Source organism: Lytechinus variegatus, chromosome 6, assembly GCF_018143015.1.
Source record: "Lytechinus variegatus isolate NC3 chromosome 6, Lvar_3.0, whole genome shotgun sequence".
NCBI classification, from domain to species: Eukaryota; Metazoa; Echinodermata; class Echinoidea; order Temnopleuroida; family Toxopneustidae; genus Lytechinus; species Lytechinus variegatus.
Window position 1 is genome coordinate 47,552,739 of NC_054745.1, and position 26,007 is coordinate 47,578,745.

At 34.2% G+C, this 26,007-nt stretch overlaps 1 protein-coding gene across 1 annotated transcript; it reads right to left on the reverse strand.

Annotated features, from left to right (window-relative positions):
- Positions 1-9,465: 9,465 nt before the first annotated feature.
- Positions 9,466-12,199, reverse strand: LOC121416703. Its single transcript, XM_041610169.1, has 2 exons — positions 10,990-12,199; positions 9,466-10,094 (listed from the first exon to the last, which is right to left on the reverse strand). Exons 1-2 carry the CDS (start codon positions 12,197-12,199, stop codon positions 9,466-9,468), a joined length of 1,839 nt encoding a protein of 612 aa, XP_041466103.1.
- Positions 12,200-26,007: the final 13,808 nt, after the last annotated feature.

The window sequence follows — 26,007 nt, forward strand, 5'->3', positions numbered from 1 at the left end:
GGTATTTCAATAACAAAAATAAATATGAAATGAATTTGTCATTACAGATTCCAAAGAGTTTTTCAAAGTTGGTTACAATAATGACAGATTTGTTTTTCTGAGAAATTATAGCAAGAAGGTTCTGCCAAACTGGGGTAACCATTTCACATTCACAAAAAAGGTGGCCCATTGTTTCCTCCTTTTTATTACATAGGGAGGAATTAGGTGAATCTTTTCGTTTAATCTTAAAAAGAAAATCGTTTAATGCAATTGCTTTGTGGAAAATCTTAAAAAAAAAGTAAAACGACCTTAATTTGGTATCAATAGTGCACAAGAAATTAGTATTGTGGACCTTTTCCCCAGTCAATACCAACTGGTACAGGTAAATTTTCATTCCAAAAAGCATATCTTTTGTTTGGAGTGTGAGAACCAAGCAATAATTTGTAAGTATTTCTGGGGACTTTTTTTAGTGTTTACTAGCTTATGGACAATTGTTTCGTGGACACCAACCATATCAGGATCAAAATTCTTCATCCACTCTTCTGGTATATTTTTAATTAAAAAAATAAATTTCCTCCTGTCTGTAGCAGGGATATCAAAATCTAATATAAGTTCTTCAAATAATTTATGACCAGGTAGGGGTGGATCAAATAAATCAGATACTGTCAAAACATTTTTACTATACCAACATGGATAGAATAAATGAGATTTAGATTTAGATCAAATTGATCTATTATACCACAGAATTTGACAAGCGCCTAATTCAGAAAACTTGTCATAAAATTCAATAGTAGCTTCTTCTCTAAAAATGTACCAACTTCTTAAAGATTCAGCTAGTTGTATATTACCCAAGGAATTTGTAACACTCTCAGGAGCATGAGTTTCCCACATAAATTGTACATGTTGGTTAAATTTTTCCAAAAACGACACTTCAATATGTTTCCATGGAGCATCAAAATCATCATCTAGTAATAATTTCACCCAAATAAGTTTTTGAGCAGTTGCAAAGGAAAGGGGGTCAACCATCTTTAGACCTCCTTGAATATAATCATTACACATTATCTTTCTCTGTATTCTATCTTTACCTCTATTCCAAATAAACTTAAAAAAACAATTTATTCAATGTTTTAAAAAGGAACAGGGTAATTTAATAGAGAGAACCGAAAATAGATATATTAATTGTGGTAGCACGAGGGTTTTGATAACACAAACTCTGCCAATTAGTGAAAGGTTTCTCATTCTCCAGCAGTCTAAAGTTTGCTCCAATTTTTTCAATTTCTCCTTGTAGTTCAGATCATAAATTAAGGAAACATTCAGACAAAAAGTAATTCCAAGACACTTAAATTGAGAGTTCTTCCACGAAATACCACGATCTACATAAGGGAAAACTTGATTTCCCTTTTTTGAACCTATCCAAACAGCTTCAGTTTTGCTAAAATTTATTTTACACCCTAAAAATTTACCAAATTTACGTAAGGTTTCAAAAAGTTGAGAAAACGAACTGTCTGTGCCATCCAAAAAACAAACAGAGTCATTAGCAAACAGGGAGATCTTGACTTCTTGATTTTTTACCAGGATACCCTTAATCAAATTATTTTGTCGAACGGAAAGGGACATGATCTCTATAACATGTAAAAATAAATATGGAGAGAAAGGACACCCCTGAAAAATTCCTCTTTCCATAGGGATGCGTTCTGTAAGGAAGCCATTATTCAAAACATATGACTGGCGACCAGCATATAATGTCTTTATTGAGTCTATAAAATCTTTGCTAAAATTGAACTTTTCTAGGGTTAGAAATAGAAAATTGTGGGAGACACTATCAAAAGCTTTCTCAATATCTAGTAACAGTATAGATCCAGGAATACCATTTGTTTCAGTGTACTCAATTATGTCTAAAATTAATCGAATGTTGTGACCAATATTCCTACCTTTCAGAAAACCTGACTGATCGATGTGTATAAGATCTTGTAAACAATGCTTAAGACGGTTTGCAAAACATTTCGCCACAATTTTATAGTCAGTTGTCAATAGCGTAATAGGTCGATAATTATTTATGAGGAGAGGGTCCTTATCCTTTTTAGGGAGGAGAGTGATTATTCCATTCCTTTGTGAAGGGGACAAAATACCATTTTGTAAAGAAATATTCAGAGATTTTAGAAGTAAATCGCTTATGTCAGGCCAAAATACCATGTAAAACTTAACAGGTATACCATCAAAACCAGGGGTTTTATTCATACTCATGGACTTAATGACATTATACAGTTCTTGTATTGTAAGAGGGGTGTCTAAAAATGAATTCTGGTCTTCAGATAATTGTGGAATATTGATTTTATCAAAGAGAGAATCATTAATTTCCGTTTCATCAATTAATCCTCTAGCATCATCCTGAAAAGAGTATAGCTTACTATAAAAATTTTGGATTTCTCCTAAAATCCCAACTGGGTCACTTACTAGGCTACCATTAGAGTCTTTAAGCCTAGAAATATTTTTCTTATGCCAGCCCCTGTTCTCTAGATTACAGAAATATTTTGTGCTTTTCTCTCCTTCCTCTACCCATCTAGCCCTGGAACGTGTAATTAACCCTTTTGTCTCAAAATTTAGCCGGGTAATATAGGAGCGCCTTGAGCACCTATAACAAGGTGGATATGTGCGCAATATTAATAACCTATATTATTAACCTATATTAAAATCATAAATTTTATTCAATTTTTCTTCAAGTTCTTCCAACTTTGTCAAAAGAAAATCATCATTGGGAGATGGAACATTATTGGAAATTTGAAGTCTAATCTTATCAATGTCAAGCAGTAAGTTATTTTTTTCATTATTTCTTTCTTTCTTCTTCCTAGATAAATATTCCATACTAACACCTGTAATAACACACTTCAGGGAGTCCCACAATATGTTTGGATTACAGTCAGAATTTTTATGATTTTCTTTGAAATCATTGATTGTATCCTTGATTAATTTAACAAAATCATCATCGTGATGAAGGTAGTGACAATTCATTTTCCAAAAACCTCTGCCCCTTTTGGGTTGATTGTCATTAAATAAAATTTGTGCAATAGAATGATAAGATTGTATTCCAGGAATTATTTTAGAACTGACACAATTGTCTATAAGGTTACTAGAAACTAAAATAAAATCAAGTCTGGATAAAGCCCTTTGGGGATTTTTGGTGGCGAGTATACTGTCGTAAGTTAGGATGAAAGTGTCTCCACACATCAATTAGTCCAATATCTTCCATTCAAATAGACAGCATTTCACTAGAATTTTTGTTTGAATGCTGTGGTCTTGTACCCTGGTAGTCAAGTGGACTAGTTACTTAGTTGAAGTCTCCACCTATAATTAGGAAGGGACTGCTTAATTTATCTATTCAGGCAAAAACTTTTAACAAGAAGTCTGGGTCATCCTTATTTGGTGCATATATGTTAACTAAAGTCAATTGTAATTCATTTAAACATGCCTTTAATACAATAAATCTCCCATCAGGGTCACTGAATACAGAATGAACCTGAACAGAGACGGTTTTTCTAATAAGGATTGCTACTCCCCTACTGGCAGAATTAAAACTTGAAAAAAAAGCCAGTTCGCCCAACTGAGTTTTCCATAACATATCATCTTTTTTATTTGAATGTGTTTCTTGTAGGAAGATAATATCTGAACCCAAACTTTTCAAATAGTGGAAAATCTTATTTCTTTTATGGAAATCTTGCAATCCACGACAATTAAAAGTATGCAACTTTAAAGCCATGGTGTAGGATCTGGATTAAACACAAATACTAAAAGCCAAGATATTTGAATACTACATGTACATGTATGTTGAACTCCACTGTAAAAACAAATTGACAAAAAAATTGCATTGAGCACACTACTCCTAATGAAAAAAACATTCTGCCACAACATAAAATAAATTGGAAAAATTAACATGAATAAAGATAATTACAGTACCAAAAAAACAAAAAAAATGGGTTGCACTAAATCGAAGGAGATGGCCTCAAATCACATCACAGCCAAAACCAAAAATGCAAACAACAGGGGATAGAGCAATCCCAAACAGGAAATAGATTTTCTTTAAAAAAATACCTGACTTACCAACTGTATTCTGTAACATTTGAACAGCAAAGCATACTGTGACATTCGAACCGCAATAGTATATATACATAGGCAAGCATAAAAAATACCTCTGAAGCTTTCGAATCAATACTGTATAACAGATGACCATCTGATAGAATCTAAATCATTTCAAACATTCACTTCACAAAAGGAAGAAAAATTTCTAGACCAATCCAAACAGATAAACCTAACCAAAAAATTTACTGTAAAAATGACCAACAAACAAAAATATTTTTAAGCGAAATAGTCTTAGGCCTACAGTACCAAAAAATTGTAAGGCCAAAACTGCCCACAATACATGTTTACATGTAAATAATTCATATCACCGTTGAAGTTCTTCATAACAAATGTGACAAGAACTGGATAATACAACTGGAATCTTGTGTGTGTAGTGTTTAATGTTCAGTTATACGTTGATCAACTTCCCGTCCGCATCCCTGTAGCAGAGTTTATCAGGAAAAACAAAGAATGGCTTTTTGCCTTCGTCTTTCAGCCGCTTGAATGAGACTGCCTTATTCTTCCTCAGCTGGAGCACACGGTGTGACAGGTCCTCTGCGACGAAAACCTGCTCCTTGTAGACTGACTTGGTCATCTTTAACTTGTCGATGCAAGCTTTTCGTGCATTCTCTTTAAGCATGTAAGAAGCAAAACCTAGGTGGATCCTCCTAGTATGTCTTGATGAATTGACATTTCCCTGGGGGTGTGGGAGGTAAGTAGGCATACGATGACATCTCTGGATGTCTTGGATGACTCCTTCCGGCACATTTGCAAACCTCAGGAAATCTGCTACCTTCTGTTTGCAGTTCTCCTTGTTGGATTCCTGAATACCAAAAATCACCAGATTGTTTCTACGGGAGCGGTTCTCCAGATCGTCAATCTTCTGCTCCAGTTTCCCATTCTCTTCTTTCAATGAATTGAGAGACGCTTTCAGATTGTCAGCCTCAAAACCCAGACCTTTGATCTTCTCCTCGTGTTTGGTGACCTTTGAGGTAAGATCTCCTAACTTCCTATGGAGAATAGACTCTATGCGTGCATCCTGTCTATCCTCAAAGTCTGAGAAAAACTTAATAAACCACTGTGGTGCCTGCTCACTCGTTGATAACTCACCGGGCGGTGCGGGCGTTGGCGAGCTGCATGGCAGAATGCCCCTCTTGGCTGAGGAGATGTTGACTGCAGTGTCCCCGGCAATCCTGGGGGAGTCACGAAGAGGTTTCGCTACGTCCACATGCTCGTCGTTTAACTTGAACTTCTTCGAAAGAGGTGAAGCAGATTCCATGATTGTACGTAAAAATAGCTCCAGTAAATAAATAGATGGGCCTTATTTGGATCACGATAATGCCAATAGATGTATATCAGAGTGTCACAGAAGAAACAGATCGCTAAAAATCAACAATTTTAATGTCACTTTGATTCGTCACCGGTTATAATTCCTGTCTGAAATTGCTCACTACGGAAATCACATCCGCACGAAACGCGCCGCCATTTTCCTTTCATTAAATTATTTTCTCTTTACTAACCCTCTCCCATTCTCTACCCCTCATCTATGTTCTCCATTTATGTCTTTGCTTTCTTTTTTAATCCATCCTCCATACGCACACACACACTCTCTCTCCATTCTAATACACCTCCATTCCCCTTCGCCATCTCTGTTCATCTTTATATTTCCTCTTTTGTTCTCCCTTCTCCCCCCCCCCCCCCACACACACATTCTCTCTCTCCATTTTCATACACCTCCATTCCCATACGCTATCTCTGTTCTTATTATTTCCTTTTTATACCTCATTCTCACCCCCCCACACACACGCCCACACTTTCAAATCAATCATCTCTATCTCACATGCTATCTCTCTCTCAATGAACTAGCTCTCTCTCTCTGCTTCTTTGCACCCTCTCATCAATAACCAACCTCAGTGTCTTGTAACATAATGAAATAAAACCAACCTACGATCAGTTACATCACACTGCAGTAAATATTGTTCGTAAAACTGATTGCTTTCATGTACATACATGTATACCATATACCACATATGCCTCAGTCACAATGTAAATATGAAGCCGATTATTTTAGTTTTATTATTCACAAACGTTCATAAGTTTTCAGATATCATGGAATAAAGCAAACGAGATTTAATATGTGTGTGCATTCAGCCATAAAGAAGTGATTTAACAACAGAGTCCAATGTACAACAACTACGATTATTGCCCCGTTAACACAAATTAACAATCAATTGTTTCTTGTAAATATTGATTCTGGTTGGTTCATTGTGATTATTATGAACAATTATGTACATTCAACCATGATCTTGATTTGACATTCCCATTTTGTCTCTGTTAAGCCGTAACTAAATTGAATATTCCAAATATGATTCTCGTACTCAGCGAGTGAACAGCTATTTCCTTCTGTTTCAATTTATCGTTCGAAATCAGTTATACATCGACAAAAAATAGGAAAAAATACCCTGTAATTGAAAGCAAGATATTCCCTAGTACAATAGACTTTAGGCAAACGAGTCAGAGTGAGATAGAAAATGGAATAAATTATTCAAGGGAAAGATCGATCTGACATTATGTTGCTTCTACACAAGACCAAAATTAACGAGAAAGAAATCAATTAATGTTCGGTGGAGGTAAATTTAAGTAAAACAACCATTTAGAGTTTCTGGATTGCATTAATAGCACCTACTGAAAAGCATGCCTATTAAATGAAATCAGATGAATTTCCCAATTTACTATTCATTATGAATAAATATATTTAATTTTTATTAGAGCTTCTATCAAGAATAGGTCTTTGGTACCGCAACAATAAAAAACATATAGAATTGTTCCGGGATGGAGATATTTATACCTAAGTAAATAAAGTAAAATTCACAAAGCAAAGTACTTAAAATACAAAATACAAATAGCAAAGTTGATTGAATTTTAATGTTTAACAATATATTATTAAAACAGTTATATGCACATCATCATGAATATTCATTAGATTTACCGATGATGTAGCATGCCCACTTTCATTTTCGTATGTTATTACATGTAATCATAATTGTTTCATTCTTTCATACCGTACGTGTGTGAATTATATATGTCCCTTGTAATGAAATAAGTTACAGCAATGAATATCTAATGCACTTAATCAGTTGTTATTCCAGTAGTTTTGGTTCTTGAAGGAAACAAAAAAATGAATAAACCTAATTTCAAATAATAAAATACCAATGAACGAGTGAGATATGACATCATCAGTTTGCTCACTGAATATTCATGAAGACATGCCTAGAACTGTTTCACATTAATAATGCAAATCTTTGACATTCCTTGTCCGATTTTGATGCAATTTTCATTGCTTTGTTTGTATCTGTTGAAATCGTACTATTTTCAGCCTGGAGTACCGTTTTAAGAACGGACATACATGTACTTAAGGTCAAGTCCACCCCCCCCCCTCAAAAAAAATGTTGATTTGAATACATAGACAGAATCAAATTAGCATAATGCTGAAAATTTCATCGTAATCGGATGTAGAAGGAGAAAGTTATGACATGTTTAAATTTCGCTTATTTTTGACAAAAAGTGACATACAATTAATGACAGTCGATGATGTCGCTCACTCTCTATTCTTTTTTTGTTTGAAGTATACAATATTTTAATTTTTACAGACTTGACATAAGTACCAACTCGACAGAGCCATATGATATACATATATATATATATATATATATATATATATATATATATATATATATATATATATATATATATATATAAGGCTAATTCCACATGTTCAGGATGAAATTAATCAATGTTTCACTTGACATTGAAGAGAAAATTAGAATATTTCATATAACAAAATACAAAAAATAGTGCCTGCACGAGGTCATCAGTCTCCTCATTTGCATACCGACCAAAATGTGCTTATAACTGCTTTGTGAAATCATGGGAATCCTTAAAATGTCATAATTTTCTTTTTTTGTATCCCATTTCGATGAAAGTTTCAGTGTTATTCTTGTTGGATTTTACTCTTTCTTTAAAATATTTTTTGGGTTGGACATATCTTTTAATTTTTTTCCACATGCACTTTATATCAGATACACATTATTATATACATTACTATATGCTGAAGCTGAAAGTAAATTATTTGCCATTAAAGGCAAGCATTGTGATTTCTAACAAATTGATATATTATGAGTTTATGTAACATAGTTTTCATAATATCATATCACTGAATATTAACATATAAACTGACACCATTGACGAAGAATAATAAGCCCACTACACCACAGATACGAAAAACAAGTATATAGAAACGTACACACAAATACATTGAGAGAGTTAAAAAAGAATAAATTGTAACTTGATACACGCATAATTGTTCTTAGCCGTTCACTTAAAGTATTTTTAAACTATGTAAAATACAATCAATAACAATATCATTTTGTAAAATTACCTTTGACTTTGTCTAAGCTCGAGATTTATAAAGCTATGTACACGCTGTTGTCATCAAGCATTATAATGTAAACACTATATCGATTCTTATGACCATAACAAATTGCTGACCTCTAAATTTATTCTGGGCAGTCATCTACATCGATCACTTTCAACATAATAATAATAATAATAATATAGAGTATTTCTAAAGCGCCAAATCCACACTGATTGTGTGCTCAAGGCGCTGAAATATACTTGGTATATTATTATTACCCCGGATGTAGCTGAGCGGCCATATAGGCGCTAAAGCATTCAAGGAATAAATCCTACCGGGTACTCATTCACCTCACCTTTGTCGAGTGCAATACAATGTGGATAAATATCTTGCCGAAGGAAATTACGCCATGGCTGGGATTCGAACCCACGACCCTCTGTTTCAAAGTCCGAAGACTAATCCACTGGGCCACAACTCTCCAACGCTCATCATCGTCACCCTTCTCCCCCTCCTCATCCTTAAATAAAAATGACGCCGAATTAATCACCGATTTAAAGCGCGGCATTCGCCGTTGGCGTGAACTTAGCATATCATCATTGTCACCATCATCATCATCGCCACCATCATCATTACCACCATCGTCATCATCGTCATCATCATTATCATCATCACCATCGTCACCATCATCATTATCATTATTACCATTCCAACAAATTTTCTGAAAGTTATTTCAGAATACGTGCTATATTTTTGGAATGCAGGTTTTATTAACAAAATGGCAATTTGCAAACAACGGGAAATTAGCATTTAATAAAGAGGCAGAATTATAAGGTTACAGTAGGCATATATTTTTTATGAAATAATGTTTTTCATTGTCTAAAAAGGAAGGTATTTTGATTGTCAATGTGTTTCATAGTCGCAATAGTGAATACAATAATTAATTGATCCCGACGTATCGTTTATAATGTGAGTCTTTTTTCGAATACGAGAATACTATCTCCATCAGAAGCAATTATCTTGCCTGATAATGAGATCATTACACGAGATAATGAAAGATAATATTGCCTTGACCCAACATTAGTCCATTGATCAGTCAGTCTAGTTGATAGAGGGAATGACGTCACTCTTCTCTTCTTCACTTCACTCCCTCTCATCACCTGATCAATCATACACGTCTTGCCCTCATCATCTGATTTCACGACGTAGAGGTCCTCTGTTACAGAATCAACACTGACATTCAAGATGACGTCACTGTGGGGGATTTCCCTTTTACCAGCCTGTCTGTCTATGATTAGTACTCTCTTACCAAGAGGGTAAGGTTGAGCGATGATGTGACCTGATGATACATGTAGCACACCTCGCATCAGTACTTTCTGTTTACATTTGATGGTATTCACGATCTTACTATCAGCTGGGTTGATGACGTATATCTTAGACTGATCCCTCTCCTCAGCGATGATCATCCCATCACGGTCAACAGCTACATCCACCCATGAGGTATCGTGCGTTGTGTTTCTTGGTATTGTGACGTCATTGATGTTCGTCCATTGTCTGTCATACACACTGATGCATCTAGTCAAACATTTCCCTGTACAACCTTTAGAGCAGCCATTCTCAATTACTTTTTTTGAAGCGCCACATTTCTTGTTGAGAATCTGTAATGCGCCACTATACATTACGCAAACCAGCAGAGTATTTCGGAAGGGGTCCAGAGGCCCCTGGTGGGGGTCGAGGGGGCAGAGCCCCCAGAAGTTTTGGAATATGAGGCATTTTAAACTGCCCAGAGGGGCTCTAATTGATATCAACAGAAGAAATACAAATGCCAACAAACTACACAATATTAACATTAAAAGAAAAATGACCAGTGACTTTTTCACAACACATGATACTAGTTCAGACTGTTATGCACCAAATCTATTGGCTGAAGCAATTTAGTGGCCTAATGAGTAAAAAAAAAAACGAGTGGGCTAGATATGGCAGCTGAAGCAAAAATATTGAACTTTTCAATACAAAAATCTTTATTTGGACTTAAAATTAAGAGAATAATGCAATGTTCCACTCTTTCCCTTTCCTTTTCTCCTTTTTTTTCTTGGCTGTGAAACACTTGGGGGGGGGGGGGGCAATCCCCAATCAAAATTTCTCGCCGTTGAAATAGAAATCCTACAAACGGGGTTTTCATATCACTTGTGTGGCACATAAACTTTGTACAGCATAGAATATATAAAAAGGAGAACACCATCGATCCTCCATAATAGGGGTTATCGAGTGCTAAATTGGACAAAATTAGAGGAAATCAATTAGCAATTAAGTGTCAAGAAAAGAGTTTTTGTTTTCTCTTTGTATTAAAATGATCACCAAATCCTTATTTCCAGGTTACTGCTAGATACATTTTTTCTCACCAATTTTTCCTTATATTTACTTTTTTTCATACCGATTCCCAAGCGCCACTCCGCAAGGCTCGGTGCGCCACAAGTGGCGCGCGCGCCACCATTTGAGAATCCCTGCTTTAGAGTATTTACCACATACTATCTTGCCATCATTCAGTAATGCACAGGAGACTACCCATGATGTGTCAGTACTTGTTATCACTCTCTGGATGTGTTTAGTGTTCATATCTAACATGTATGTATGTCTATCGGACAACCAGTCGGTGATGATCACATTACTTTCATCTAAGCAGCCCACAATAAGCGGGACTTTGATTTCATCTTTGACACTGATTTTATCACTAAGCATCCACTCGCCATCATACCCACCAATCCTACCATCATACTTCTCTCTCCCAACACCCTTCACAAACCTCACACATGATATTTTATCAGTGATTTGTTTCACTTTATCCTTATAATGTGGTTTCTTTAGTTTATCACTCACTGAAATGTTCACACTATGACCGTCTTTAACAATGTTTTTATCGTCTTCTAGTAATGTATCTATGGTCTGTATTGCATTCTCTATTGTTTTTGTGTCATCCTGCAATGATTTCATCAACTCTCTGATCTTTCTATCTTTCTCTTTAACAATGTTATCAATGTCTCTATGAAGACCAATCTTCTTATTGTCCATGTGTCTTTGTCTAATCTGTGCATTTGTATGGATTAATTCAAGTTGTTTATCTCTCTCTTCATTGTTCTTTCGAATCTTTTCATTGATCTTCATAATCTCTTCTTGAAGTACTTGATTCTTATCATCAAATTCTTGATTGATTTTGTCAGCCTCCATCTTCTCTCTGACTTTATCTGTATTGATCGCCTCCTTGATTATGGATTTAACTTCATCTTTCAAAGCTTGTAGATGGGTGTCTGTGTCTTTCGTGCATTGGTCAATTTCTTCTTCATAAAGACGACCTTCTTTTGATTTGTCCCTCGCTCTTTCTTTTAGAACTGTTAGCCTGGCCCCATTGTCGATTATTGCATCATTTATATCTTGTCTCTCGCAAGGCTGTTGATGTTTGATCATAGCGCATGAATAACACAATGGAACACCATGACTCTTACAATATAATTTTACCTTTTCATCATGTTCTTCACAATAAATATTTGGTACACCTCTTTGAAATCTTGCGATGCATCCTTCTTTAGAGGCGCAGTCATCACAGAGTCTCTTCTTCTCCTCCACGTAGTACGTCACATCTGTGATTGATTGACACTCCTTTCCTTCACATTGTTGGTCTGGGGTGAAGTTAGTTGCCATGGTGATCGGAGTAGTGATCTGATAAAAGCGGATGACATCAAAATCAAGAGAAAGGCGATAAAGATAGTGAGAAAGAGAGAGACAGACAGACAGAGAGAGAAAGATACAAAAACGTAGCCGATTTTTATTTATTCATTTTTTGTATTTTGGCTGGGGGAGCCTCTTTGTGATTGAACAAATCTAGAATTTGTAATATATTGTCAATTTTAACTGACTGGAATATGTGCAGTTCCCTTGTAAAAGCCTTTTTTAACCAATAAATTATCAATAGATTTGTTAGAGGAAACCAAAACCCTTAGAAGAGAAATAATCTTATTGCAAAGAGTAAAATGAGAGGAACAATTAAAAAAAAAGTTTTATGAAAATAAGTTATGAAATAAGCAAATTATGAAAGTTTTAAAACTCTTCTTTTACTTTCTATGGGCATCCTCAAATTGGCAAACGTGCTTAAAAATGGCTGATTTTGTGGACAACTCTCCATTTATTTTGTACACAGATTTTCCTCATTATCTTTCAAATTGCATCTTGGCTTCTTCTGAGCACAACATATGTCATTGGAAAATATAATTCACACCATATATGTCAAGGTCAGGAGGAGATAATGTGAAATATGTATAATAAAGGGGAAAATCTGAAAATCGGCCATTTTGAAGCATGTTTGCCAATTTGAGGATCCACATAGTAAGTACAACAAGACTTTTTATCAGCCATAACTTGCTTATTTCATAACCGATTTTGATGAAACTTTATTTTAAAAATTGTTTCTCTCATTTTACTCTTTCCAATAAGACTGCTTTTCTTCTTGGGTTTTGGTTTCCTTTAATTTAAAAAACTTGAACTTGATGGCGGCTTCGAAAGAAAAGCAGAAAGAAAAATGAACTATTTCGCAATAAATGAGACTTGTCTTTTATTGCACAGAATGCTAGGAAAAATAACTAAAGCAAAGTGGAGAGGAAATTAAGAACATAAAATGGAAAAGGTATCATTGTTGATAAAAACATAAATGCAAGTGTGTGAGCAGTCTAGATGATGAAGAAAGTAACCCTACACTCATCACTTACGTACTAATTCATTAATCCTCTCTCTTTTCGTCTTCTCTTAGAATGTCCACATCTAGATTAGTGTGTGAGTGGATGAACAATGGAGCTACAAAAAGTAAGAAAATAGAAGGAAAATAATAAGAAAAAATATCAATCGATGCACAGAAATATTTAAGGTATAACTTATCAAAGGAATGGTCCAAGCTGAAGATGTTTATATCTCAATAAATAAAGTGAATATCACAATAATTAATTTAACTTGAAAATTATCCAAGCACCTCTCAATTTGGAAGTTGTAATTTTGCGTAAATGATTATTCCAGGATAAAATTAATGTTGTTCTTGGTGTTTTCGTTAGGCAAGTTTGTTGAATTGCATTCAATGTATTTCTTTTAATATTCAAAGAAAACTTTTCGCATTTTTTAACCTAGTACACGCATAGCATTTAATGCGAAAACGCATGAGAACATCAATAATAATTAGTATCGTACTTCATCAACAAAAGGAGTATTTAAAATCATCGTAAAGAAACCTATTTATCACTCTTTTGTCAGTGGGCGAGCTGGAGTTAATCGCGATGTCTTTGCAGCGTATTTGATAAATTCCTTAAAATGTGTCTGTTTGAAAAAAGTCTGAAATAAATAATATACAGATATAGGATAATAAGTAATATACGATTTTTATAGCGCACGTATCCAACTTGTTAGGTGCTCATGCTCTCCTATATTACCCCGGCTAAGCTAGTCTACAGATTCTAGTGCTCACAGCTTGTTGAGGAATTACTTCCTGCCCTTTCCCATTTACCTCACCTGGGTCGAGTGCAGCACAGTGTGGATAAATTTCTTGCTGAAGAAAACACGCAATGGCTATAGGATTCAAACCCACGACCCTCTGTTTGAAAGGCGAGAGTCCGAACTACTAGACCACGTTGCACAGTGGGCCGGGACGAAACAAAAGTGCGCCAAAAGTCATTTTGGGCAATTTCAGATTTTTAATTTTTGTCATGCCCAGCTGAAAGACAACACTTTGAGGAATACTTCAGCAAAATATTTCATTCCAAAATTTGCATAAAGGTTGTTAATTTCCTACCTCAAATCGTAACATGTGACATTTTGCGAAATATCGCGTATATGACAACCTAGTTGAAAAAACATGCCATTTCACAGGAGGTTTTTCATGTAGGAATCTGAAATGGCTCCAACTTTATCCTGATGTATTCCTTTTTCGTATGAAAGGGTTCAAAGTAGATAAAAGACAACTTTCAGGAGGTTTATAGGATGATTATTCCTCGAAATAGGCTGAAAATCCATGTTTTTAGCATGTGCAATAGAAACGTTTGGATTTCCGTGGATATCCATCTAAATTCTATAAACATCATCTTTCCCGATGTCTAAGCTTTAAGTCGATACCAAATTTAGCTACCCGTTTTTGCCCGTTTTCATGTTAGAGCCGATTTTACTTGACACATCACCCCCAAAACCTGTTAAAAAACGGTCATTTTTATACCGCGCAGTCGTCTTAGCACACCATATTGGTGTAAATTGCCGTTCGCTTTTACACGGCGAGGACGATTCCCCTTCCATTCCATGAAAATGACATGAATTCCGGGCATAATGTAAACAAAATGAAGGTTGCAAACGCAAATAAGGGCTATATCCACAACTCTTCCACATATAAAACTTACTTGTAGAATAATTTCAGCCAAAAATCCTCCTCATATTGATACATTCGTGACATTATATACTCTGCGTTTTACACAACTCAACACAGCTTGATAAAGCACGGTTGATATTTTTCAGATTTTAAAGGGTTTTTTTATATAAATCTAATTAATGATCATTTTAATGCCATAAATTATTTTCGGCATCTCATACACACTTTTTAGGCATGTGAGAAACATAAACCAACATTCACTCTACTACACCGTTGTTTAGCGTAATTTGTCTTTTCACAGATGGGTTTAACTAGCTAATCAAAATTTTGTATCAAGGTGACGTCACATCGGATTTAAATTATGTTCAGTCGATTCTACGCCGAAATCGCTCATTTTCAGCATGTTAAAGTAAGAATCTAACTCGGAATATAATTTTGGCGCACTTTCAACTCATTCTGGCCCACTGTGCGACGTACCCACGAACGAGAAATGTATGAGAAATACAGCAATCATTGGAATAGTTAATTCATTATTATTTTTTAGTGTAATCATGATATTCGATTTTAACTGTCTGTATGATATGTCTTAAAAGAATTCATTAGAACCCCACTTTGAAATGGTTTAATATCCTTTAGTGTGAATCATATATTATTCCTGGTGATATAATGCCAAGGTAAAAAAAATATATATATTTTTTCATACTAATTGAAACAAATCTTATATGAAAGTTATGTCACATGGCTAATAGGAGGTGGCACGCATATAATAATGTCAGTGAATTTTCCACGGATCTGTTAGTCCTACATGTATTATTTTTAACGGATGTTGGTATTACCGTCGATTGCTTTGTTCTATTAATTTCCACTTTATCGAACTTAATGTAAGGATCACACACCTTCAATAAATATCTAGAATCACTCGAAACAATTATACTGGTATTATTCGAATAGGCCTATACTTCGTATAATGTGTTTGATTATTTCGTTTAAGCTAACAGTGATGATATCACATGATTACCTGAGAATTCAAAATGGACTTTTAAACAACCAATGTTGTCATCAAATAGTAGACTTAAATTCAGCAAATTAATATACATTGTATTTAATATATTGACAGAAATGGTAATGTTTTATATTTAATGTTGGCTACTTACTGTGATTCCAGCTGGTATGTTATGACGTCATTCTCTATAATGATGTCTGAACGAGAATTGGCCGTCTAGATGTTTCTTTGATGCGTCTTTAAATTTCTTATCTCAAGAAAATGAAATTGTCTTAATACCGAATACAAAAGTCTCGTCCAAAACGGAAACTTTTGACACAATCGTTGCTCGCCACAACGCACAGTGCGAACCAATTTTCTAATATTGAAGGGACGTTTTCTGGCGTGACTAGAGACCCTCCATTGAGATAGACTTCAAACGTCACGATCAAACAATTTTCAAGTGGTCACATGATGTGTGTTGACATAAGTAAGCTTTAACTATAAATACATGAAAACCTCGCGACGCTCGTTTATGCCAAGGGAATAATTCAGTACAAATATGAAACAAAGCAAACGGGTTTGTATTGGATGACATAGTAGATGTGTACATATCATGATAATTGTTAATTTTAATAAATCAAACAATACAAAAATAGAAAAGGGACGGGATAGGGGGGTCGGGCAGACGGACTTTGCTCTGCCTGTGTGCTTACAGTTTGTACATAAAACATACATGCATTAAAGCAGGCCTGCCTCAAATGTTAGGCCTATATGATTATTTTGTCAAAAGTATTTTCTAAATAAAATAATAATGGCAAAAGGATTAATTTTCACGGGATGAAAGCTTAACTATTATTTTGTCATGTTACCTGTATGATCTCTATTTTTTTTAACTGTGATATGCAAAATAGTGACAATTCGAAATTATGCAAAGAAGAAGAAAGTTCAAGGTCTTGGCCCGGTTACACTTCGTAATTCCGAAGGTTCGTAATTCCGAAACACGTAAATTGCCTATACCTCGATGTTCGTTAATCCGAAAACGATAAAGGGTTCCTTAATCCGAACATTTGTGGCGTTATTCCGACGGTTCGTTATTCCGAAGAATCGATAATCCGAAAACGAAATAAGGTTCGCTGTTCCGAATTTTCGATATTCCGAAAACGAAATAAGGTTCGCTGTTCCGAAGGTTCGTTAATCCAAAAACGAAATAAGGTTCGATGTTCGAATTATACATTATTTCAATTTTTACGAATTTGACGATTAGGACCTCTTGCCTAAAGCACAAAATTATAAAATAATAAATTTCCACGTGTTGCAGGGAGGAATGAAACTTCATTTCACATGACAATGACGAGAAAATAAAAATATTTCATATTTCATTTAAGAAAATACAAAAGAAATAGTGAGTGAGTGATGTCATCAGTTCCTCATTTGCATACCGACCGAGATGTGCATATAACTGTTTTGTGAAATGAAGCGAAACATTAAAATGCCATAACTTTCTTATTTTACATCCGATTTTGATGAAATTTTCAGTGTTATGCTTGTTGAATTTTTCTCTTTTTATTCATATCAAGTTTTTGTTGGGGTGGACTTGTCCTTTAAAAAAATAATTTCTTGTATATTCCTTCCTTTTTTCTATGAAAAAACCTAAATAACAAAACATTAAAATACATATGAAAAAAATGAGAAATAAGATATCAGTAAACAATAGGGGGATTACTTCCCGAAAACGATAAAGTTGTTGATTGACGATCTATGATATATTATATAAAAGAAAAACATTCTAACAAGAGGGGATAACCATTCCATTCCATGTTTTTATTTGGCAATAAGTCATGATTGACTATTTTTGCCACCCACTGTATGAGAAGTAGGGTAACAATTTTATTTAGTATTATTTTTATTACTTCTTTTTGTCTCACCTGCATAGCAGAGTGAGACTATAGGCGCTGCTTTTCCGACGGCGACGGCGGCGGCGGCGGCGTCAACATCAAATCTTAACCTGAGGTTAAGATTTTGAAATATCATTATAACTTAGAAAATATATAGAACTAGTTCATTAAACTTAGACATAAGGTTAATCAAGTATCACCAAACATCCTGCATGAGTTTTACGTCACATGACCAAGGTCAAAGGTCATTTAGGGTCAATGAACTTAGACCATGTTGGGGGTATCTGATGAATTACAATCAAAACTGAAAAAGGTTTTGGATCTGATTCATGAAACTTGGACATAATAGTAATCAAGTATCACTGAACATCCTGGGCAAGTTTCAGGTCACATGGTCAAGGTCAAAGGTCATTTAGGGTCAATGAACTTTAGCCGAATTGTTTTTTTTTGTTGAATTACCATCATAACTTTGAAAGTATGTTGGTCTAGTTCATAAAACTTGGACATAAGAGTAACCAAGTATCACTTAACATCTTGTGCGAGTTATAGTAGTTTTCAAAGTCAGCACTGCTGCTATGTTGAATCGCGTGATGCAGGTGAGACGGTCAGAGGCATTCCACTTGTTTATTATTATTATTTCTTGTATATTCATTCCTTTTTTTATGAAAAAAAACACAAAACCTTTAAATACATATAAAACAAATAACTGAGGAATAAGATATCAGCACACAATATGGGGATTACTTCCCGTAAACGATATGGTTGTTGATCGACGATCTATGAGATATAACATAAAAGAAAATCATTCTAGCAAGAGGGGATAAAGTTTTAACAAGTTCTTCGGTACTTTAAATTTTCAGTGTACCAAGCACCATTTGTAATATATTCAGCATTTTTTTTATTAGTTACAATTCCAATAATCTCAGTGGCCTAAGATATATTTTCTGGGGTTATATTGACCCATTAAGTAAAGAGAGAGAGAGAGAGAGGATTTATGTGATCAAAAAGTGATAAGATAGGAAAAAAAACTGATTTGAAATGACTGAAAGAGAGACAGGCAAAGAAAGAAGAGCCCCCTCCCACACCCGTACCAGAGTTACGGAGTTAGGCTGTCCCGTCGGTGGATTCAGGTCCATCAACATCTTGAGGTTTAATCTTTCCAGGGGGCAAACGTGTGTGGGTGTGTGTGTGTTTGAGTTTTGTCAGACGTGTCTCAATCAGATATGATTATTTACGTCTGGGACCGACCTTTAACGTCACCATCCGAAAGACGTGACCAGGGCTCGAACCTCGAACCTCTGCATCAATTTGTAACTTCCCCACATAGCTTGGATTACAGGCGCACGCCACAACGCCCAGTCTTTAAATATGGTGTAGTCTTTGCTCTAGACCCATGCAGTTATTTCAAAATAGGAAATTATTAGAAACGATAAAAACAGACAAACAATATTAACAAAGACGCCACAATATCATTGATGTAGAATAACGTTGTTGTTGTTGTTATTTTGGGTTTTTAAGGCGCGTACCATTCAGATCTGAATATTTACACCTTTTATTAATTTGACGTTTTTGTGGTATTCAATTCAATTCAATTTTATTTATTTCACTTCCATCAAACAAAAACAAGTTGTATACCAACTTACGGTATGCCTTATCACAGGGTTTTATAGTTTGGGAGATGCTGGTGTCTAAGTTTTTAGATTAATCTTTTGCTTAATTTGTATTTTAAGAGAACTGGATGTGGGGTAAAGACAACTCTCTAAACCCAAGCATTTAACTGGGTTTAATTTTAAAGATTGGTCTTAGCTTTGATTTTTTTTTCAATATTTGTTTATCTTATAAATAGCTGGGTCTAGACGAAGGTCTAAGCATAATAATAATGTTATTCAACAGGAATAAGAATATGACAAAGTCTTATGTTTTTAAGATTGTTTGAATTAATTTCTAAATGACTGGGTCTGGAATAGAGACAACGCTCTAAACATGTGCTTTTGTACTTGGTCTTAATTTGGAGGATTGTTGGTTCTTAGATTCGTTGTTGGGGGTTGGGTTTTATTGTTTTTTTATTCTTGAAATAATTGTGTCTGGAGGAAAGTCTACAATCGATCTCCATGTTATTCCACAGTAGTTAGATTATTGGGTATTTGTTTTAGACAATTTTATTTTTAAATAATAACCAAGTCTGGAAAATGGGCGTTTTTCTTTGCAAATGCATAATTACAATGTTTTGTAGGGGTCTTAGTATTATTATACAAAAGAATCTGGGTGTGGGGTACAGACATATTTTTTACTGGGTGTAACTTTTGAAAACTGGTTTTAGATTTGATTTTCTTTTTTAATTCATTTCTTAGATAACCTGGTCTGGAGTAAAGAGTACGTTTTACAACTCATGTTATTCCAAGAGAATATGTTAGGGTCTTATGTTAGAAAAATTTTTTTCGTAATTTTTGTAATGAATAGGTCTGGAATAAAGACAACATTCTAAACCTCTTTTTAAAAACATGTTCTTAGGTTCAAGGATTGCTTGGTATTAGATTTGGAGTTATTTATATTTTTACTCTTAGCCTTATTTTGAAAAACAAATGACTGGGTCTGGCTGAAAGACTACGCTATATGTCCATGTACTGGGCGTTGTGGCGTGCGCCTGTAATCCAAGCTATGGGGAAGTTACAAATTGATGCAGAGGTTCGAGGTTCGAGCCCTGGTCACGTCTTTCGGATGGTGACGTTAAAGGTCGGTCCCAGACGTAAATAATCATATCTGATTGATACACGTCTGACAAAACTCAAATACACACACACACACACGTTATCCAGCATTATTCAGATTATGGGGTCTTTATACGGTTTTTGTTGTTGTTGTATTGCTATTTACAATTTTTGAATAACAGGGTTTGGAGAAAAGGCTAAGCTCGATATTTTTTCCACTGGAATATCATTATGGTATCTTGGTTTGGACTTATATTATAATTTTTGAAATAACTGGGTCTGGAAAAAAGACTTTGGACTTACATTATAATTTTTGAAACTACTGCGTCTGGAAAAAGACTGGACTTTTGTGCTATATGAAGGCATTACTATAGGGTTTTAGTTTTTAGTTTTAAATAACCGGGTGTGGAGAAAAGACTAATTTCTCAATTTACTCATAGCGCGTATATTCACAATACGTTCAGTATAATTTAAAACAACAACAAAGACTTTGATTCCACCAGTTTTAATTAACTGGGTCTGGAGAGAAGACTAGGCTCGATTCTCATTTTTATTCCACCGGAACATCATTATCGTATCTTAGTTTGGACTTATATCATAATATTTGAAACAATTGGGTCTGGAATAAAGACTTTGGACTTATATTATTATTTTTTAAACAACCGGGTCTGGAATAAAGACTTTGGATTTATATTATAATTTTTGAAACAACAGGGTCTGGAAAAAGACTTTGGATTTATATTATAATTTTTTAAACAACCGGGTCTGGTGAAAAGACTTTGGACTTATATTATCATTTTTGAAACAATCGGGTCTGGAATAAAGACTTTAGGCTCATATGATTATTTTTTAAACAACCGGGTCTGGAATAAAGACTTTGTACTTATATTATAATTTTTGAAACAACCGGGTCTGGAATAAAGACTTTGGATTTATATTAAATTTTTGAAACAACCGGGTCTGGAAAAAGACTTTGGATTTATATTATAATTTTTGAAACAACCGGGTCTGGAGAAAGACTTTGGACTTATATTATCATTTTTGAAACAATCGGGTCTGGAATAAAGACTTTGGACTTATATTATTATTTTTTTAAACAACCGGGTCTGGAATAAAGACTTTCGATTTATATTACAATTTTTGAAACAACAGGATCTGGAAAAAGACTTTGGATTTACATTATAATTTTTGAAACAACCGGGTCTGGAATAAAGACTTTGGACTTATATTATATTTTTAAGCAACCGGGTCTTGAATAAAGACTTTGGATTTATATTACAATTTTTGAAACAACAGGGTCTGGAAAAAGACTTTGGATTTATATTATAATTTTTTAAACAACTGGGTCTGGAGAAAAGACTTTGGACTTATATTATCATTTTTGAAACAATCGGGTCTGGAATAAAGACTTTGGATTTATATTATAATTTTTGAAACAACCGGGTCTGGAGAAAAGACTTTGGACTTATCATTTTTTAAACAATCGGGTCTGGAATAAAGACTTTAGGCTCATATGATTATTTTTTAAACAACCGGGTCTGGAATAAAGACTTCGTACTTATATTATAATTTTTGAAACAACCGGGTCTGGAATAAAGACTTTGGGCTCATATTATTATTTTTGAAACAACCGGGTCTGGAATAAAGACTTTGGATTTATATTATAATTTTTGAAACAACCGGCCGGGTCTGGAAAAAATGGATTTATATTATAATTTTTGAAACAACCGGCCGGGTCTGGAGAAAAGACTTTGGACTTATATTATATTTTTTGAAACAGTCGGGTATGGAATAAAGACTTTAGGCTCATATGATTATTTTTTAAACAACCGGGTCTGGAATAAAGACTTTGTACTTATATTTTAATTTTTGAAACAACCGGGTCTGGAATAAAGACTTTTGGCTCATATTATTATTTTTGAAACAACCGGGTCTGGAATAAAGACTTTGGATTTATATTATAATTTTTTAAACAACCGGGTCTGGAATAAAGACTTTGGATTTATATTATAATTTGTTAATTAACCGGGTCAGGAAAAGAGACTTTGCACTTTTGTGCTATATGAACGCATTACTATACGATTTTAGTTCAGAACGGATTTGCCAAAAATCCCTTCAAATTTATTACATTTGTGGGTAAAGTCATTATTACATTTGTGGGCGATCAAAAATTATTACATTTGTGGGTAAAGTGCATTATTACATTTGTGGGTGAAATTATTACATTTGTGGGTAAAGTGTTATTACATTTGTGGGCGTTATTACATTTGTGGGTAAAGTGTTATTACATTTGTGGGCGTTATTACATTTGTGGGTGCAACAGGGGGGCATCAGCATTTTCAAATTTTTACATGTTTTAACATGTTTAACAAGTTGTAGAAGATACTACTTTAAACCCCTATGATGATACGTCACCAAAAATTGTGCTCACTCAACAATAAACATACGTTATCAAAATTGTGTGTAGAGTGGCTAGATGATGGATAGAAAAACAGCAGTAACACCACAAAATTCGGCTAAAAGGAACATTTGCCCAACTTTGTATTTACACAATCTGAAAAACGACTCTTATGACTTTCAAAAAGGTTATTTCTAATTCAATCATTGATTACTCATGCGTGACTTCACCGATCAATATCATTTTTCACCAGGAGTTGTTTAATGACTGTAGAGAAATACCTACGAAATATAATATTTCAAAATTATTCCGTTCAAAAGGTACAGCGATTTGATTTAAGGGGGGTGGGGGTTAAATTTTTGTTGTATATATATCAATATGAATACGATTTAAAGCAAATTAATGTTTATCTAAAGGGGGAAACGAGAGACATAAGGAAGGTGAGACAACATTTCAAACGTTTGAAACTCTTTAAAGTAAGAAAGGAACAGTGAGTGTATAATGAACACATATGGCATGTATGTAGGGTGCATTTATACGAGAACCAGTGCTGAATAACCGTTTCGGGTTACAGTTTAAACTGGTTAAGAATTGATGACAATAAAATATGTATGTGAACCATGAGCAACGAGGTGATCGAAAATAGGACTACATTTGCAATCCTGATGGGAAATTTATTGCATCTGTATTAATTAACTGGGATAAAGAAGCAGCGACCAAAATAAAAACTCTTGAATTGCTGTTGACCCGCACTTGTTCAAGTGACATTCTTTAGTGTTGAATTTCACCATGTCGTGGTAAGACCCTCTCACACACACACACACACACACACACACACACGCTCTCTCTCTCTCTCTCTCTCTCCATTCTAATACACTTCCATTCCCCTTCGCCATCTATGTTCTTCATCTTTATATTTCTTCTTTTGTTCTCGCTCCCCCACACACGCACATCCACACACACACACCCAAACTCTCTCAAATCAATCGTCTTTAACAAACTATCTCTCTCTGTTTAATCAATGCACTAGCTCTCTCTCTGCTTCTTTGCACCCCTCTCATCAATAACCAACCTCAGTGTCTTGTCACATAATGAAATAAAAATCTTACGACCAGTCATATCACATTGCAGTAAATGTTGTGCGTGATATTGATTGCTTTCACATAAAACAATAACATATACCTCAGTCAAAATGTTAACATAAATCTGATCAGTGTAGTTTTATTATTCACAAGCGTTCACAAGTCTCCATATATTATTGAACAAATCAAACGAGAGTTATTGTATATCTGCATTCAATAATAAATAAGTGATTTAACAACAGAGTCCAATGTACAACATCTACGATCAGCGGCCTCGTAACACACAAATTTACTATCAATTTCTCGTTGTAAGTTTTGATTCTGGTTGGTTCATTGTGATTATTATGAACAATTAAGTACATTCAACCATGATCTTTATTTGCCATTGTAGTTTTACGATTGACTGTAAACTTTTGTGAAAAGATGACTAAATTGGGTATTCTCAATCCGATTTTCGTGCTCAACAATAACAACCTTTTTGCTTCAAATTATTGTTCGAAATCAGCTTGCTGAAAATGTACACTGACAAAAGAGAAGAGACTGTGATTTATGCCAAACATTCCCCACAAAAATATTTTTTCACGCAAACGAATCAAAGTGCGATAGAAAATTTCACCAAAAAATAAAAGAGAAAGATCCCGCTGATGTCATGTTGCTTCTACACAACACCAAAAATTAACATGAAACATATCAACTTAAGAGGCGGAAATACATTAAGTAAAAGAACTACTCATATGTTGTGGTTTCCATTACCAGCTACTCAAAAACACAACTTTATAAGCTTGAATAAATTTCATAATTTATGATTCATGATGAATAAATATACCTCATTTTAATTACAACTTATATCATATCAAGGAATAGTAACATTAAGATCAAGCACATATCCTCCAAAACGTATATTATTGTTTTTTTCTTGAAACATAGGGCATGGCAGTCATTTCGAAAACATCATTAACTCATCATTATTATTTTGATATATCATGGTCAACATAATATTGATAAGTCTCTCAAAATAAAGATAAATTAAATAAGGATCGTTGGTGTAAACACTGATTTTACTAGAAATCTGTAAAAATGAGATCATTAGTACATGTATTTTCAAAGATATACCATAAGACAACGCATAGAACTGAAATTTTAGAAATCAGTATTTTGCTGAAACCAACATTCTTATCATTTTCCACTGTTAATCTACACAACGCTTATAGACTGACCAATGAGGTCTCTACACTATATTCTGAAGATGAAAGAGTTTCAAAATTACATAGGATCTTTTTTCCAATTATCAACACATTAAACGCAATCATTATGAATTCTCACAAATTTATAGATTACGACGTTATTAATAATATCATATCACAGAATATATACGTGCAAACTAACACCATTTTCTAACAATAATAAGCTTATTACACCAATTCGAAAACAAGTATATACATATAAACATATTAAGTGCAATTTGATGATAAGTGCCTAATTGTTCTATATACACTATATAACATGCAATCAATATCAATATCTTAATTATCTTTTGTCTAAGCTAGGTATTATAAAGTATTATAATGTTAACTCAATTCTATATTGACCCTTCTTACGAATAACAAATTATTATACTAGTCATTGTATTCTGGACCGTCGTCTCCACCACTGTCATTAACATTACCGCCATCGTCATCGTTATCATTAACATCATCATTGTCATCATTATCACCATCATGAGCAGTATGGTATGAGGAATATGAAGAATAAGATAGGCCTAATGTTCTAAGAACAGTCACTTAAGTCCCATGTATCATAGCAATGCACAAATTTCCAAAAATATATGTTTATGTTGTGTATAAAAAATGAACTACTTTTCAGTTCGATTTAGCTATGGAACCAGCAATCAAAGACAAATTCTTATCATCATAATAATCATAATCATCATCATCATCACCATCATCATCATCATTATCATCATCATCATCATCATCACCACCACCATCATTATCATCATCATAATTACCATCACCACCACCACCATCATCATCCTCATGAACGACCAG

Coding starts and splice junctions, on each gene's coding strand:
- LOC121416703 (XM_041610169.1), bottom strand. CDS start 12,199: ATGGCAACTAACTTCACCCCAGACCAACAATGTGAAGGAAAGGAGTGT. Junction 10,095..10,989: donor AGGGATTCTCAAATGGTGGC/GCGCGCGCCACT, acceptor AAGGTTGTACAG/GGAAATGTTTGACTAGATGC.